The sequence below is a fragment of the Sceloporus undulatus genome, chromosome 3 (genome assembly GCF_019175285.1).
Source record: "Sceloporus undulatus isolate JIND9_A2432 ecotype Alabama chromosome 3, SceUnd_v1.1, whole genome shotgun sequence".
Classification (NCBI taxonomy): domain Eukaryota; kingdom Metazoa; phylum Chordata; class Lepidosauria; order Squamata; family Phrynosomatidae; genus Sceloporus; species Sceloporus undulatus.
In genome coordinates, this window is record NC_056524.1 from 194,090,260 (window position 1) to 194,109,649 (window position 19,390).

General features: G+C 40.8%; 1 protein-coding gene across 1 annotated transcript in view; it reads right to left on the reverse strand.

Moving 5' to 3' along the window:
- LOC121925919 (deleted in malignant brain tumors 1 protein-like) overlaps positions 1–2,171 on the reverse strand; it is a 123,206-nt gene extending 121,035 nt beyond the window's left edge. Inside the window, 1 exon segment of the mRNA XM_042458485.1 lies at positions 2,105–2,171. Within this exon segment, the coding sequence (XP_042314419.1) occupies positions 2,105–2,171 (67 nt within the window).
- Positions 2,172–19,390: the final 17,219 nt, after the last annotated feature.

The window sequence follows — 19,390 nt, forward strand, 5'->3', positions numbered from 1 at the left end:
AGGGCCATCAGAAGCTCTTGTAGCAAAGATAAATATTTTAAATGTCTTAAGAGCCAGTTGGAACATAGGAAGCTGCCTTGTACCACATCAGACTATTGATCCATCTAGCTGACTATTGACTATCCCATGCTTTCTCATTTCCTGTCTGCCACATGTTTTGGGCCATAAGTTCCAAAATTGCTGTCGACCAGTCATGCTTGATAGGGCTGGTAGAAGTTGACTTCCAAGACATCTGGAGTACATGAAGTTGGGCAAGATTGGTCTACAATGACTATCACTGGTTTTCCACAGCTTCAAACATGTCTTTCCCAGCACTTTCTGAATAAGGTGTGAATGAAAACTGAGCCATTTCATGTGCAAGCATGACCTCCATATCCTGAAGTATGGTCTTTGACTTCCACCTTCATACTTTCTGCTTTGGACTGGTATTCAAGCTAATTTAAGTGCCTGCAATGAGTGCTAGCAATAAAAGCTATAATTTAAAGGTTTTACCCATAAGATGTGTCATAGGTGTTTTTGTTTTTGTAAAATTCAAGACAAAGACATTTAAGAAGGTAATACACAGAGAAGAATGTTAGGCTGATGTCTCATTCTTTCAGAGAAAACTAATAACCTTTCTCTAGATTTGATCAGTTTACCACTTCTATTTCCTCTGTTTAGCACTTCCCCAAATATGTATTCTGTAGTGTTTCACAGAACAAACATACATTCCAAGGATCTTCCTTTTATGTTTAGAGCTGGAAGAAATGATGTTAAATGTTAAGTGAATGCTAGTGTGGTATACTGCTTTTAGTGTTGGACTAGGACTCTGACCAGAGTTCGAATACCCACTCGGCTATGAAAACTCATTTTGTTTCTATTTTTGAGTGAGTCACACTCTCTCAGGCTCCATGGAAAACAATGGCAAACCTCCTCAGAACAAATCTTCCCAAGATAACCCTATGATAGGTACACTTTAAGGTCACCATAATTTGCAGATTGTAAGCCACCTTGACCCCAAATTGAGGGGAAAGGAAGGGTATGAAGAAAGATTATTATTGTTGTAATGGTTGTTACTGGAGTAAAACCTGGAACAGATTCCCCACTACATTTAAACAGAAGTCTTCAGCCACACTGGTTGTGAATTTACTGTTTTGTTAGTGTTTTCTTTTTCTGTGATGCATAGGCCAAGTTCTCTTATCTTTCAGTTAAGTAATTAATGAAAGTCTAGCCAAGAATGGATGTTTGGAGATTCAAAATTTGAAAAGGAATGTGACAGCTGAATGTGTAAATATAAAACTGAATGTGGATGGATTTGCTTAATTGCCACTAATTAAATGATCATTTGGACTGGGAGACTCTGGTCACTCAATCGTCCAAAATTTATTCATTTATATCTCACATGTTCCCCAGCCCTAGGAGTCAAGGCAGTTTACAAAAGTTAAAACAGATACATAAAAAAGCTCATTTCCATAAAAACGTAAAATAAGTTAAAATACAATTCACCTATCAATAATATTAAAAGTCATTTAAAAGCATATTCATTAAAAAGCAAAAAAGGAGAATAAAACACAATATTAATAACCCTTTCCCCATTTTAAATTTTATATTTATTATTTGAAATGTTATTTATTTAAATTTGCTGTAATTATACCGCAGAATGGCTACCTGTACATTTAAAAGCAAATATTTATTATTTTTAATAGTTCAGAAGGCCATTTATCATAATAGCTGCATTCCTAATTCAATGATCTGGACAGATTTAATCACTGATTTTATAGACATTATTAGTTTCTAATAATATAATAGCCTAATCAACTGAAGGGAAGAGAGTTCATTTTACTGTGCAGAGACTTTTTTTTAAAGATGCTTTACTCTAATCCCAAGTCCAAAGCTAAATTCTCTCATCTTACTTCTAACTGAGATCATTTCTAGATCATTGACAAGATGGAGTACTAATGCAAAGGATTTGTGTGACAGTCCTGTTCTAGTAGAGCCCTATCACTTTGCAACAGGACTCATTATCCCCCAATTTCCAAATTCTGCATGTGGATCTTAGATAACTAACTTTTATCTATAGTGCTGTGTAACAGCCGTAAGCAATACGATTAGGCACAGTAATTACCTGAGACAGCTTGCAAAGCCAATGAACTGAACAGTGTCATCCAAAGGAGCTTCACTGTACTATCCATCTCGTCAAGGCTTCTGCCCTGACTTCAGAGGCAAACCCAAATTTAAAAGCTTAGGGTGGTACGTAGGTGTGGTCTTGTACTTTGATCATTCTACTGCTTCCATAAATTTTATGAGAGCAGATTTGATTTGGTAATCTATATATTCATTGTTATCATTTCCTTGTCTGCCCAAAGGTATAGCACTGGGTTTTGTAACAATTTCCCACTGGCTGTAAAACAGGGATGGACAACTGAATCAGGTGTGTGTGGGGGGGGCATTTTTTTAAGAATATATATTTTTATTGTTATCAATTTAAAATACAAGTACAAAAATGTACATATACAAAACAAACCCACAAACAAAATATACCATTTACAAACAAATAGGTTAACGTAACTATGAATAAAATCTGTATTTTTTTCACTGATCCATCATACTGTATGTTTTCTTTTTTTATTACTTCCCACCTTTTTAGAATTCTATTTTTGTTTCCCAGCTTTTGTATCTTTCATATAATTTCATAATCTTAATTATATATATCTCTCAACATCATGCTATTTCAGTTGTTTCTCAACTTAGCCTTATAACTTTACCATCATTTCTCTTAGAATTCTTTCCTTCAATTATTTCCTGTCTACATTTTACCATTATTTCCATACTTATCTGCCATTTCTTAAACTTATTCTTTATACTTAACCTTTATACCTTGAAACTCAAAGTAAAAGTATTTCTTATATATATAACTTATAACTAATTCCCATTCTTCTACATAATCATCCATCTTTTGTTCTCTCAGCATCCATGTCATCTTACCCATCTGCGATAGTTTCAATAATTTCATCAATCATACCTCCATCGTTGGCCTCTTCCAGTATTGACCATGTACCAGTCTGGCAGCTGTAAACATATACAGTAATGTGTTATTCTTTCTTTATCTTTCCCCGGCTCCTCCTGTAACATATTCAACAAAAATATTAATGCTTTTATTTTTAATTTACATTGTATTATTTCAGTCAATAACTTATTTATTTGGGTGCAGAACTGCTTAGATTTAGGACAAGACCACCAAGCATGATAGAAAGAACCTATTTCTTTACCACATTTCCAACATTGGTTACTTTGACCTTCATACATTATAGCTAATTTTGCCAGTGCCGGTGTCAGATGCCAGTGATAGAACATTTTATACCAATTTTCTTTTAGTCTGTTACTCAGTGTAAATTTCGAACTGTTATTCCAGATTATTTTTCCCATGATTGTAATTGTATTACATGACCACAGTTCTGGGCCCATTGACCATATTTTGTTTTACCACTTCCTCCTCCATTGTGTAACAACAATAATGCATACATCTTCTTTATTACCTTTTCAGTCTCTTCACGCATAATTTTATCAAATTCTGTTAATGCAATGGGAGGGCAATTTTTGTACTTTACAGAGGCTGCACCATTCCATCTTTGGCTGGTTTTTGGCTGGATTCCACTTGCACTTATTGTTGTTATTTGCCATGAAGCAAACTTTGACTTATGGTGACCCTAAAAATGAAAGACCTCTGAGTCACCCTGTTATCAACAGCTTTGCTCACATCTTGCTAATTCAGGGACATAGAAGGAATACAGACCGGCACTTTGTGCCAGCCTGTGAGCGGAGTCATAGCATAGTGTCTGCACACTCAACGTCATGACCCCCATCCCACCCCATCACATCATGATACCGCACACCCTTCTATATAGTGCACGACATCATGGCACAACTCTTGTGCAGAGCCCAAACAGCACAGCATGGAAGGGGCATCATCATGCTGCCCCATCGTGGCTATGATGCCCCTTCCGTGGACTCAATTGAACTGGATCAGTTTGAGCCTGTTAGTACCGAGGATGTGGACAAGATCCTTAGAAGTGTTAAGAAGACAACCTGCTCTCTCGATCCCTGTCCCTCGTGGCTAGCGGCCCAGGGGGGACCGGTAGCAACTGCAATGTTACACCGGATTATTAACACATCCTTGAGGGAAGGGCAATTTCCAGCTAGTTTGAAATTGGCCGTCGTAAAACCCTTGTTAAAAAAGCCCTCCCTCGACCCCCTGTTGCACAACAATTATTGGCCAGTCTTGCTGCTGCCATTTTTGGGGAAGGTGATCGAGAGGGCGGTTGCAATCCAGGTTCAATCGATCTTGGATGAAACGGATAATCTAGACCCATTTCAAACCGGTTTTTGGGCAGGTTATGGGGTTGAGACTGCCATGGTCGCCTTGGTCGATGATCTCCGTCTGGGCATAGACAGGGGTAACGTGTCCCTGTTAGTACTCTTGGACATCTCAGCGGCTTTCGATACTATAGACCATGGTATCCTTCTGGAGCGCCTGGTAGAGGTGGGAATCAGGGGCACTGCACTCCAGTGGTTCCAATCCTACCTCTCCGGGAGGTTCCAGATGGTGCAGCTGGGGGACGTGTGCTCCGACAAGAGGGCCCTTACATCTGGGATCCCTCAAGGAGCCATTCTGTCTCCCATGCTTTTTAACATTTACATGAAACCGCTGGGAGAGATCATCCGGAGACATGGGGCGCGGGGTTATCAGTACGCTGATGACACCCAAATAATTTTCTCTATGTCTCCGACTGATGCAGTGACCAGGGATGGCATCTCTCCTCTCGTGGCCTGTCTGGAATCGGTAATGGGCTGGATGAGGGAAAACAGACTCAGCCTGAATCCAGAGAAAATGGAAGTACTCGTGATAGGTTCTCCTGGCCCGGGGATGGTGGTGGTTCCACCTGTCCTGAACGGGATCACGCTTCCTGTGAAGGACTCAGTACGCAGTCTGGGGGTGCTTATTGACTCGTCGCTCCATCTTACTTCTCAGGTGGATGCGACGGTCAGGAGCACCTGTTATCAGCTTCAGCTGATATGCCAGTTGCGTCCCTACCTGGACCGGAGGGACCTTGAAACTGTAGTACACTCTCTGGTAACCTCTCGATTGATGGGGCAACCCTTGTACCATACCCGGAAGCTGCAATTAGAGCAGAATATGGCAGCACGACTGGTCACTGGTACTTCCAGGGCCAGTCACATAACACCTGTGCTTAAAGACCTTCATTGGCTGCCTATTCACTTCCGGGCGCAATACAAGGTGTTGGTTATTACCTATAAAGCCCTAAATGGCTTGGGCCCAGGGTACTTAGAGGACCGCCTCTCTCCGTACAATCCGCCCCGCACACTCAGATCAACTGGGCAGCAATTATTAAGAGCTCCAGAGGTCAGATTAGTTACTACCACCAGGAGGGCCTTTACCACCTCGGCCCCCAACCTCTGGAACTCGCTGCCCGCTGAGCTCCGCTTGGCCACCTCCTTGGCCCAATTTAAGAAGGGGTTGAAGACATATCTTTTCGAGCGAGCCTACCCCTGACTCTACCCCCCGGTATATTCTCTCACCCCTCCTTCGTCAGCTGGTTGAGCTGGTATGAGTTTGTTTGTTTTTATTGTAATGTTTTTAATGTATTTTAATATGTTTGATTGTATGGATTGCTTTGTTGTACACTGCCCTGATTTCTAGAGGGGGGGTATAGAAATAAAATTTTATTATTATTATTATTATTATTATTATTATTATTATATTATTATTATATTATTATTATTATTATTATTATTATTATTATTATTATTATTATTATTCCAGGAAATGAAAAAGAGCTCCCTTTTCGGGGCTTCTTTTTGCTCCCTGCAGAGGCTGTGGCGTGTAGTTGCCGTGGCCTCCATCCAGGGCAAAAAGGGGCAGCATTCCACCACCCGTATGTACAGCCCCATAGTTTCTTTGAGTCAACTGGCCTGTAGAGCAACCCCACTCTTTTTCCTACTGTCTCCACCTTACCAAGCATTATTGCCTTTTTTGTCTTCTCATTATATGTCCAAAGTATCTCATGATATGTCCAAAGTTTAACCATTTTCATTTCTAGGAAGAGTTTTTAGCAGTCTGTGGTATCCACAGAACTCTTCTCCAGCACCACATTTTAAATGAGTTGATTTTCTTCCTATCAGCTTTCTTCACTGTTCAGTTTTCACAACCATATGTAGAAATCAGAAATACATGAACAAGCCTGACCTTGGTATTCAATTATATATCTTTACACTTTAGAATTAGGTCACTATTTGCTGTATGTTTGTGAGAAGGATATTCAGATGCCCCTCCCAAAGCTTGGAAAAATTACTTTTGAAGGGCTACAATTCTCCAAAAGCTAGCTAAGGAATTCTGTAAGCAATAGTCCAAAACACAACTTATCCAAGTTCTGATCCATCCACACTGAATGGACTACACAAGAAGTCATCAGACCCACAAAGGCTAGCCCCTCTCCAGCCAGCAATCTGTGCAATATACACAGTACACCATTCACATGTTTAATAGGCACATACCAGAGCTGTACATGCCACTTCTTTCTACTAAAATGGATTCTGATAGAAGTTTCTTACATCCCAAACATGTACAAAGATCAAGGAAAGTGGCCATTACACTTGTTGGAGCAGAAATAGCTCACAATCCACCTATCCTCTCCTCAGCATGTAGTTTGGGAGCCATGTTTTTCAGAATGAAGACCAAATGAACCTGACTGACCATAACTCTCCTCCCAAACAGAATGCCAGGAAATAAATGTGAATAAAAACACAAAGCACCAACCTGCCAGGGTGGTTTTCTATTACAACTCTGTATGATTTACCATTGGCGCCTCTTTTGGGGGCAGGTAATTTTGTGATCTCTCTGCATTGGGTGTGATTATGTTACCTAATTCTTCCTTATACAAAGATGGGGCATAACTAGCCACTCTCTGGGGAAGATGTTCAATTTCTTTCTGTCTGAGTCACTCTTCTAAACGATCAAGAATTATATTAATGCACTAACAAAGGGATGTGTAATGTATGTAGCAGAACAGTTCCACAAATGAAACTTTATTGTTAAAACCAAAGACAAATAGACACCAACACAGAAAAGGGGGGAGGGGGAAGAGAAAAAATCACAATTACTATTTATACCAACAAACATTAATAAACACATACTAATATACAATAAACACAATAAAAGACTTCTATTTTTTTCTAATAGTATCAACAAGAGTTCTCATGTGTGTGAACTATTTTTGTACAAAGTGTGTAATTGTGCAGATTATGTTGAATTGTAATGGTTTCTGCCGTTATCATCATTGCCACCATCTTTCCCCCATAATTGGTACTCAAGGCAGGTTTACAAATTAAAATGATTAGAATATGTTTAAAAGGTCAACATTAGAGTAGAATTATGCTGCTAAAGTATTAAAATGATTGAAAACATACACTCAAATAGGCTAAAAAGCTATTAAAAAACAACACAGTGGAAAGAATTTATAGTAACACCTTCTTAAAAGCACTTTTCCTTAAAATTTCAGTTCTAAGAGCTTGTCTCTCCTTATTGCTTTTGGCCAATGGCCATTGCAAAAATCAAAATAGTATTACAATACACATAAAATTTCCATAAAAATAGTATACAACAGATTGTACCAAATAGCAAAAAGTTTAACATTGACAGTTGTGGATAACTTGGAAAACATGAATATATTAAGATTCACAGTTGGGCCCTTTTAGATCAAATTATCCCCATTACAGGAAACAGCAATCTCTGCTATGTATTTCTCCCTAGTCTTTTTAGCAGCAAGAGCAAACAACGCTACGCGCCAGGTCACATATTTATCTGTGTCCATAAGGAGGTAAAGTACTTTTTCTTGAGAGTTTGAAAATATTTTGTTATTGATTAAAGGTAAAATAAAACGCTCCCTAGGATCTTTATACAAAGGGCAACAGGTTAAGTAATGTCCCAAATCCTCTGAATGGGGGCAGCCAACAATGCATCTCTGGTGTTTTACAGATCACCGCTTTGCGGCAGTCTGCTGGCGCTGCTCTTTGCTCCGTGAGGGAGTCGCAGCATACAAACCGTGCGACTCCCTCGCGGAGCAAAAAAGAAGCTCCAAAATGGAGCTTCCTGCGGTGCCGTTATGACGTCACGAGGCGCCCATGGCGCACTCGCAATATCATAACCACTGCGCCCGTCTGGACGCTATGCGTCCAAGATGTAAAAATGGCGGCGGCCGTGTGGAACGGCCGCCGCCATTTGTCACGGATTGAGTCCGTGATAGGGAAAGGGGCGTCTAGAAGAGACGCCCCTTTTTTAAAATGGGACGTCCTGAGGACGTCTGAAATGGCGGTCTATAACCCGCCTCTGTTCATTTTTCAGAACCTTTTTAAGCCTCCCATCTCTTTCAGCTGAATCAAACATGTTAAGCCTCAGTTCTGTGAAGACTCAACGCAACTGGGCGAAAGTGAGGTTGTCGAAATAATCTGGGTGATCACAGAATTGTCTGAGGCTATAATATAAAGAGGCACATGGGGATTCATGGACAGTATGTAAATCTGCAAGGGTGGGAACTTCTAATATTGTATTATTTATTTTTACCTTCCTTGCGTTCGCTCATTAGTAATTAATTGGGCTGCCCCATGAACCCAATTATTAACAGGTAATCCATTATTAAGTTCCAAAAGACATTTCTTGGTAATCTAGAGGTTGGCATCTCTTGGATCTTAAACAAATAACACAAGATCCTTTTTTCTATTTGGCTTTCTAAAGTTGAAACAAAGGTTTCGAGACGAATCATAGCAGTTAGAGTGTCCCTAGGAAGTCCTAGTAATGCCCTTAAAAAATAATTCTGAGGCACTGGGACATTAGGTATGCCTCGGATCTCTGCCCCATAAAGGATTTGTGCCAAGGTTTTCACTTTAAAGACCATTAGAGCAGGGTTTACTAAATTGCCTCCCTTATTAACAGCAAAGCTCAGGGTTGCTTTAGCCGATCGATGAGCTTGGATTTTAATGTTTGTTTATGTGTTGTTTCCAGGAGGCTGATTCAGAAAAGAAAATTCTCAGATATTTAAAGGATTTGACTTGTTTTATTATATGTTCATCTAAATGCCAAGAGTGTACTTTGGGGCGCCTACCAAACAACACAACCTGAGTTTTATTATAGCTTACTGTCAGGACATTTTTTTACAGTATCATGACGACAACAACAACAACAACAATAACAATAGTCTTTGCCTGCTGATGCAAGGAAAGCAAGGAAGTGACAATTGACCCTCCCTAGGAAAGAAACTCTAGAGCCTGGGGCAGCCACAAAAAAATCCCTTTCATGTGTCCCCACTAGCCATGCCCAGTGGTGCCCTGCCTGGGGTGTCATGTGGTGTGAGGAGCAGGGCTTCTGGGGAGCAGGGCTTCTAGGGTCAGGGCCAAATTGGCATTCCCCCACCTTGCTGCCGTGGCATTTAAAAATGGCACTGCAGCAGCAAGATGGAGGCCACGCTCAGCCTGCCCCCCATCTTCCGAGTCCCGTGTGGTCATGGATGTCCAGGACCCAGAAAGCAGTCACCCGCCTCCACCTGGGGTGCACTACCCCACTGGGTGACATTCTTGTCTGTGGTAACCAGCCCCAATATTGGCTCATTGCATGGACTTTGTTCTGTTTTGTTAATGAAACATTAGGATGAGTTTTTGTGTCTTGTGTCTTTGTGTCTGCCGTCTTCATGTCAATCAGACAGTTCTTCTCTGTTTGCCTTACACAACTGATTTGTTTCACAAAAGTGGGGGAGGGGAGAAATAAGGTTTGCACAAAACATTTTGCATGAATTACAGAAACTTCACTCCTTGACTTATTCTTCTACTGGGAGCAGGAATCTGAAAAGGCCAGCAATTTTTCAATATGTTTCTCATCATGACATAAAGCTTGTCTCATCAAGAAAAAATAATTTCATCTCACACTGAAATCGATTTCTGCATGTGCATTTCCCATACTGAAGGAAATGCTGAGTGCAATGCAGCTTATTATTATTATTATTATTATTATTATTATTATTATTATAACTTTATCTAGCATAAAATTCCCCTATGTTTCTGACTATGTGAAATCATGAACAGGAAGTAAAGGAAAGGTCACAGACACAAAAGGAAATCTGAAAAGAGACAGATTTATCAAATTATGGTTTTGATAACACAAAGGAACATTGTGCACTTAGGACTCCAATCATCAGGACTTGTTTGACAATCCGGAAGGGCAACTAGTTGTAAGAGAATCTAAAAGACCTGGGAACGTGGGCAATGAAGTAGAATAAACAGAGGTGACACACCTCTCTTCTTGCCAGGAAAAAGGAGAAAGAGGTTTCATTCCAAAACCAAACTGTAAAGTTTCCCTTCCCTTAACAAACATAACAAACATTTGAGAAAGCAAGAAGATCTACATGAGTTTTGCCCCAGAAAATGAATTTCATGACAAGTTAAGCATCTTCAAAAAGGCTAATTTAGGTACAGTGCACCTGTGTCATATGCAGGCGTGCCATATGCGGCTTTCAGCATATGCTGGAAGCTGCACTGGAAAAAAGCCTCCCACACCCCAGAAGGAGTAATGGGGCATGTGCCTGTACTGCACGCTCTGCATAGAGCTGCAGCCCCAAGCCCCATTGTTTCTTATGGGGCTTGAGCTTACGTGCTTTTTCTTTTACACGGGGGGGTCCAGAATGGATCACCTGCGTAAAAGAAGGGCGTACTGTAATATGTTTTCCAGGGCAACCATGTGGACCATGGACAGCAGCTCAAAGGGTATATGGACCACCTCTTCAACAAGCCTGCTGAGCTTACATTGGAGAGGGAAGACAGGGAAGTGAGATTTAGGCCCAGTACACACCACCAGAAAGTGGTGTTCTGGCCGCAATAGTAGCACTCGGGAGCGCGCACCAACCACACACTCCCAAGCCCTACTACATACGAGCAGCACCATTATTGCTTGGCATCGCCCACATGGGGAGGGTGTCTATGTCATGTGGGTGTCTGAGTGCCCACATATCTTTTAGAGCAAGCAGCATCATAGGGCTGCATTGTAGCCCTTATGACACCGTAAAAAAGAAGCCGCTCTAGGCAGCTTCTTTTTTGCCGCACAGCTGTGCCGTGTGTTTTGGTTGCTGCGGCAACACTGCACAGCAAAGAAGGCCATTGTATTTAATGGGACTTGAGCATCCACCAATTTTGTTATCCATAGGAGGGGGTGTCCTGGAACCAAACCGCAGTGGACAACAAAGACCCACTATACAATCATTTACATTAACTGATGTAAATTTACTGCTGTGTTTGGGGCATATTTAAAGACTGGGAAGCTTTGCATTTTGTGGTTTCAAAGCCTCTACCAAGTTAATTTTGCTCTTCCATGCCCTTGATATATTTACCTCCACAGACATTGGAGCTTCAACACCAGGGAGTTCAGGGCAGAAGAATTTTGGAGGGTGTGGAGCCTGAAGTTATGGACCCTGAAAATAATGGGATCTAAGCCTTACTTTCAAATACAGTAGGGAAGGTGCAGATTTAATCATTCCACCAAGATCTAAAAGGTATGTCATTTGAATGACCTAGAAATATAATAAACATCCTGTCAAACAGTATGCCATTTTATGCTGTTTGTTTATTAAACACATCATGATAAGGACATTTTAAAATATGTGCAAATACTACCACCAGTGTGGGAGTTTTCAAAATAAAATTGATATTTTGCCCACATCAGATCTCTGATAGAATGCGTCAAAACAGTCAGATATGTTGTTAATGTTCTTAGCTTGTTAGAAGCTAAGTGCATCAAATGCCCATATTTCTTTTTTTTTTAAAAAATAACTAGAATTATTAAAACTTGATAGATAATAAAATAAAGTCTTGCTAGTAAATGAAAGAAAGTGCAGAGTAAAGAACTGAGAAGGGAAGAAGATATGTGTGTGAAACCATCAGAAACCAATTACTAAGGAGATTAGTGCACTCTTTTTAAAGCACCTTATCCCCATCAGGATAGAGGCACATTTAACTTTACAAATGGGTCTTATCACATTCACCCATGGCCAGGTGAATGCAGCCCAAATACAGCCCAGATGCCAGCTGGGCTTATTCTGTGGTTTTTCAAAAATGGGAAGATGAGCAAACTGAGGCTGTTGTACATCAGGCACATCATGAGAAGGAAGGACTCATTGGAAAAGACACTAATACTGGGAAAGGTGGAGGGAAGTAGGAAGAGAGGAAGGCCACGTGCCAGATGGATGAACTCTATTAAGGAGGTCATGGGTTTTATGGGGTTGTGGGAATTAAGCCAAGCAGTGGAGGACAGAGGGTCTTGGAGATGTCTCATCCATAGGGCCACCATGAGTCAAGATCGACTCGAAGGCAGTTAACAACAAAGCCCAGGTGGCATCAGGGCTGTATACGAGCTGCATTTGCCCAGCCACAGTGAATGCAATAAAACCCATTTTTAAATTTAAATGTGCCTCTATCCCGTCAGGGATAAGGTGCTTTAAAAAGAGTACGCTAATCTCCTAAAACAAGTAACTTTCACATGCAGTACTGGACTAAATGTCGTGGGCAATAATGTTTGAAATAGCAAAGTGCAGCTTGCCACCATTCAAAGCCAAAACTAACATTTAAATCCAATTGCTAACTAGGATAACCTGATTGGATCAATTGCTGAATGAAAAGTCAACATCTGTGTAGATCCCACTAATTCCCTATGTCATCTTAAATTGGGACTAGCAGTTGTACTTATAGTCAGGTCTTTTTGGAAAAGCTAATAATAACATACAGAACTATTCTACAATTACACTTTTCAACTGTTTTGGTGTTGGATTCTGCTTTGCCTAGAGATGATTCAACCCCAGTTAAAAAATCAGACATTGATAAATATTTGGGGATCAGATTATCTGTCAGCTCAAAAAAAAATCTAAACTGTATTTAATTTTTAATGTAGAAAAGTAATGGAGAGGGAGAAAGATATATATGTATACAAATGATAGTTAAACTAAACTAAATCAATCAATCAGTTTTATTTACGGTCTTTGACCAAAGTAAACTAAACTAAAATTAAAACACCATCTAAGCCAGTGATTCCCAAAGTGGGTGTCATGCCCCCAAGGGGCAGTGGAAAGATCTAGGGGATGGTGAGGGGGGAAAGGGTGTAGCAGGGGGCAGTGAGAGAAAAGAAGGCAGCATGGGGTCCTTCAGTCAAAGTATTGGTGCAACCAGCAGCCTTTAGGATCATGGTGGGGATGAGTTTCATGAAACTTCTTCTCAGAGTCACAACACAGAGCACATGCTTTTCACAAATAAATACTGTATACTGGAGTTTTTGCTTTTAAAAGTACAGTGGATGATCCATTTCTACTACCATGGGCTGCCAGTCAGAGCTGATTCGGAAGAAGTTGCCATCAATTGGCTGACAACATCTGTCTCCCCCTAAGGAACAAATATTTTTGCATCAGTTTATGCTGTCTAATAATCTAGAGGACACTGACTGAGAAAAGATTGATGTTACAACAGCTCTTGTAAAGTGCTAGACAAGGAAGGAAGCAAAATGTTCCTCAGTTGTTTCATGACATTGTGTGGGTAGAGATTTATTAATTTTTATGTGACTCCACATCACATTTTGACATTACTTTTGCCAACCAACAAATTCTCACCTTTGAACATACAAAGGCTTTCCTTTCAGAGGAACAAGCACAGAATTGCCAACTCAGGGAGAAATTAAAAAATATATTGATACATGTATTGGTTTATTTATTTGTAGACCAAGGGGGTGTGATAATACATGCAAAAATGAGATCTTCTTTGGAATTTTTCACATTTCTTAACAGAGGTAAGGTGAAATTGTTTTGCAAGGAAAACAATGCTTTGTCAGAATTCAAAGACATAGCTATGTTAGTCTGGGAAATGAGTATGCAAAGGAATCTCGTAGCACCTTTGAACCTAACTGAAAGAAAGAAATTGGTAACATGAGCTTTCGTAGACTTGAGCCTACTAATGAATCCCATGGCCGAACTAGAGAAGCATTTCATACTAACACAAATACGAATTGACTGCAAATTCACAGTGGAAAAAGATTTATAGGCGGGTTCTAGACCGCCACTTTGAGGCAGTCTGCTGCCGCGGCTGCTTAGTCCGTGCGGCAGCCTCAGCAGCCAAACCGCGCGGCTCCCGCGCGGAGCAAAAAAGAAGCTCCAAAATGGAGCTTCTTTCAGTGGCGCACTGATGACGTCGCGAAGCGCCAAGGGCACATTCATGACGTCATTAGGGCCGCGCGACGTTTGGACGCTCAGCGTCCGATACGTCAATATGGCGCCGGCCATGTAGAAGGGCCGGCGCCATATTGTACGGACACAGTCCGTACTAGACTCAGGGGCGTCTAGAAGAGACACCCCTTTTTTAAAATGGGACATCCTCCGGACATCCCAACTGCCGGTTTGTAACCGGCCATAAATGTCAGGGATGATGGGAGTTGTAGCTCTTCACCTCTGGCTTGAACTCACCACCTGGTTGTGCACCGCGCTGACCAGTTTTGGCCAGTGGTTATAGCTTAGCAAGAGTTACAGAGAATAGGCTGAAGACCCCGACAAACTCTCCAAGCCTTCTCACTCTTGCTTCCACAGAAGTCTTCACCCTTCTTCAGAATACAGCTGGCTCTTGTAGCTTCACCCAAGACACCAGACAACTCAGTAGTCTTAAATAAAAGATCTACTTTATTCTACTATATACAGCTCCAAAACTATCCAACACAACAATACTCTACTCCTCACTATCCACTCTATCCACTACTACAACCCACTACTACTACCCACAAAATACATTGGGATGCATAGTCATTATTATAGTCAATGCATGGTACCACCCACTGTTGTCTGTTTCCACCCAGTAGGCGTGTACATCATTCTCATTGGTTCTCTTGGTTCATCCTACAATTAATGATTTCATCATCTCAGCCTTGACCACTTAACAATTGTCAGGTGTGTCCAATTATCCACTTTACATTTCTGTCCTTGGCATTTAGGACTTGTTAATTGTATTACCATTTACACCTGTGTGGTTCCCAATTGGCTTCTGCTGAGTCACCCTGACTCTCACATACATGTTTTATTTCATTTACTGTATATCCCATGTTGCTTTTTTCTTAACAATAAATTCAATGTTTTTCCGAATGCAGCTATTCCTGGAATGACTCGTGATTGCGTTTGGATTGCCTGCGACATCGTTTGATATTCTCTTACGAAATTATGTGAAACACCATGGGTGACCACAGATTGATGTTTGTTTAACGTTCCAATTTTCCCTGTGTGATAAAGTCCCAAGTGTCAAGTTTCAGGGCAAAATCAAGGCTCTGAAAAACTGATAGTCACTGGCTTCACAAAGTGTGCTACCAATTAAGATATTCCAATCCATGAATCAAGGAAGATAAGCCACACACTATAAGCTGGGTCTAGGAGCCAGTTTTGTTTGCCAGGCACTCTTCACAGGCTGCATGAGCTGTCAACGAGAAAAATAAACCCAGAAGTTGCTGGAAATCCACTTCTGGTTTGGAAAAACAATGGGTATTTTTATGTTAAACAGTTCATAGAAAACCTGTTGTTGTTTGTGACCTGGGGGAGAGAGAAAAGGGGTAGTCCAGAATGTCTGGAGGGTTTGATAGCTACAAGAACCGTGGGGCCACACACAGCCCAATAAGGGGCACCTTATGCCCCATTCTCCCATATGCTATAGAAAAGAGGGGAGGAAATATTCAATCCAACTAGCTAAAGCAGTTAAAATATTTAGCTTAAAAATATTTCCATTCTACTGTTTCTATGCCACAATACAAAAATACAATCACACCATTGTGGTTTCCAAGAATTCAAATACCCATAAAACAGCAGTAAAGTATGTGGTATGAATGGAAAACTACAATGTTGCAGTACAAATAAATCGGTGTTGCTTTATTTAATGCCCAAAGGCCAATTTTGACAAGTTGGACTCAGACAAGTTGGACTCAGATTTAACTTGTCTGCCAAAAGCAGGGAAATGTCTGTTTAAATTTCCCTGTAAGGGAGTTGGTATGGGAAATGGCCATTTGCTATAAAGATGAATAACTTACTCCACCCATGCAGACGTGGAATCTGTAGCATCAGATCTCAAGAACCAGAGCTATCAGATCTCAAGCACCAGGGCAGTCATGCTCGTTGTGATATCAATGGCTGCCTCACCAATGCCTGTCATGGTGAAGGAAACTGCTACTGCACCAATGGACTGGAGTATCAGTACCATGGCACCAGCTGGAATTCCTACACCACTGGTGATTGTGGTAGCTAAGACCATGCTGGAAGCCAGAGATGCTTTTGCAATCCCTTCACTATGAATTCTGTTTTTTCCAATTACCATTGTGTCACCAAAGACAGCAGTTTTTACTTCCAGACAAATGCTGCAATCATAACTTCCTTTTAAATGGTGACCATTTTCAATATATTTATGGTTATTTGCATCACTTTCAAATCTGCGTCTTCTTCTATTCCATCTTGGCAGCAAACTGTTACACAGCAGCAAAACCAAGTACTGTGCAAGCCACAAGTGGTTTAGAATAAGCACTCTGAGATCACCAATGATCACAGTTTAACTAGTAAGCTAGGAGATTGTACTAATTTTATAAAGCTATTGTTTACTGACCAAACTCTTCCAAAGTCCTTGATCTGGTCACAGTCCTGAGCTTTCTAAGGTCTCATGGTGATATAGTCACACGTCATATTTTGTTGTTTCGTTGAACCACGAGAAATGAGTTTAGTCAAGAAAGAAAAAAATATTGCTGCCTTTAGTGTGCCATGATGTTTCAATTATTTGCCTCAGTAAGGCAATGGAAACTGGGACACCTATATGAACTTCTGAAATCTTTTGTGAAACTCCAAAGTAGCTATTAAGTTCAAGTGGAGCAATAAACATGAATTTCCAGTTAATCTTCAATAATGGCAGAGGTGATTCAGAAATGTTGGCACAAAACATGAGATTATCTGTACTTATTGCATTTGCACTGTTGTTGGATTGTTTGTGAAAGGTTTAATATTTTATTCCTTTTGGTGCTGTAATCAATATTATTGTAATATACAACACCATATTTTATTGTTATCACTAACTTCCTGTTTCCTACTACTATATATCTACTTCTATTTCATCTTTATATATAACAGGTGTTGGAAATACGATGTTGTTACATAGAATCATAGAATCGTAGAGTTGGAAGAGACCACTAGGGCCATCCAGTCCAACCCCCTGCCATGCAGGAAATCCAAATCAAAGCATCCCTGACAGATGGCCATCCAGCCTCTGTTTAAAGACCTCCAAGGAAGGAGACTCTATCACCCTCCGAGGGAGTGCATTCCACTGTCGAACAGCCCTTACTGTCAGGAAGTTCCTCCTAATGTTCAGGTGGAATCTCTTTTCCTGCAGCTTGCATCCATTGTTCCGGGTCCTGTTCTCTGGAGCAGCAGAAAACAAGCTTGCTCCCTCTTCAATATGACATCCCTTCAAATATTTAAACAGGGTGATCATATCACCTCTTAACCTTCTTTTCTCCAGGCTAAACATCCCCAGCTCCCTAAGTCGTTCCTCATAGGGCATGGTTTCCAGACCTTTCACCATTTTTGTCGCCCTCCTTTGGACACGCTCCAGTTTCTCTATGTCCTTTCTGAATTGTGGCGCCCAGAACTGGACACAATATTCTAGGTGGGGCCTGACCAGAGCAGAATACAGTGGCACTATTACTTCTCTTGATCTAGACACTATACTTCTATTGATGCAGCCTAAAATAGCATTGGCCTTTTTAGCTGCCGCATCACACTGTTCACTCATGTTCAACTTGTGGTCTACTTGGACTCCTAGATCCCTTTCACACGTAGTTTCATTCAGCCAGGTGTCACCCATCCTATATCTGTGCATTTTATTTTTCCGCCCTAAGTGCAATACCTTACATTTCTCCGTGTTGAATTTCATTTTGTTAGCTTTGGCCCAGCTTTCTAGTCTATTCAGGTCATTTTGAATCTTGATCCTGTCCTCTGGGGTATTAGCTATTCCCCCTAATTTGGTATCATCTGCAAATTTGATAAGTATGCTTCCAATTCTGTCATCCAGGTCATTGATAAAGATGTTGAATAGCACTGGGCCCAGGACAGAGCCCTGTGGGACCCCACTGGTCACTTTTCTCCAGGATGAAAAGGAGCCATTGTTGAGCACCCTTTGGGTTCGGCCGGTCAACCAATTACAGATCCATTTAACAGTTCCTTTGTCTAGCCCACATTTTACAAGCTTGTTTGCAAGAATGTCATGGGAAACCTTGTCAAAGGCCTTACTGAAATCAAGATATACTATATCCACAGCATTCCCTTCATCTACCAAGCTGGTAATTTTATCAAAGAAAGAGATCAGGTTTGTCTGGCATGACTTGTTTCTCTGAAACCCATGTTGACTTTTTGTGATTATGGCATTGCCTTCTAGATGTTCACAGACTCTCTGTTTAATGATCTGCTCCAGAATCTTTCCTAGTACTGATGTCAGACTAACTGGACGATAATTGTTGGGATCCTCTTTTTTCCCCTTTTTGAAGATGGGGACAACGTTTGCCCTCCGCCAGTCTGCTGGGATCTCTCCAGTTTTCCAGGAGTTTTCAGAGATTATTGCCAATGGCTCCGATATGACATTTGCCAGTTCTTTTAATACCCTTGGATGGAGTTCATCTGGTCCCGGAGACTTAAATTCATTTAGATTAATAAGGTGTTCCTCTACTATCTCTTTACTTATTCTGTGCTGAAATTCCCCTATTCTGTCCTCTGCTCCATTATCCTCACGTTGAGCACCCTTTGCCTTTTCTGAGAAGACTGTGGCAAAGAAGGTGTTGAGTAATTCTGCCTTTTCTCTGTCTTCTGTTAGCATTTTGCCATCTTCTCCACGCAGTGGCCCTACCGTTTCCTTCTTCTTCCTTTTGCTGCGGACATATCCAAAAAAGCCCTTTTTATTGTTCTTAACCTCTCTAGCAAGCCTGAGTTCATTCTGCGCTTTAGCTTTTCTGACTTTACCCCTACAAATGCCTGCTATTTCTTTGAATTCCTTTTTTGTGATTCCCCCCTTTTTCCATTTCTTATACATGTTCCGTTTCAAACTCAGCTCGGTTGAAAGTTCCTTAGTCATCCATCCTGGTTTCTTGAGACACCTCCCGTTTTTCTTTCTCACTGGAACTGTTTGAAATTGTGCCTTCAGTATCTCCCTTTTGAGAAAGTCCCATCCGTCCTGAACTCCTTTATCTTTTAGTATTTCTACATAGTATACATAGGTAGACTTTCCTTCACAAATAATAAAATAAAGGAGTTAACCTTTC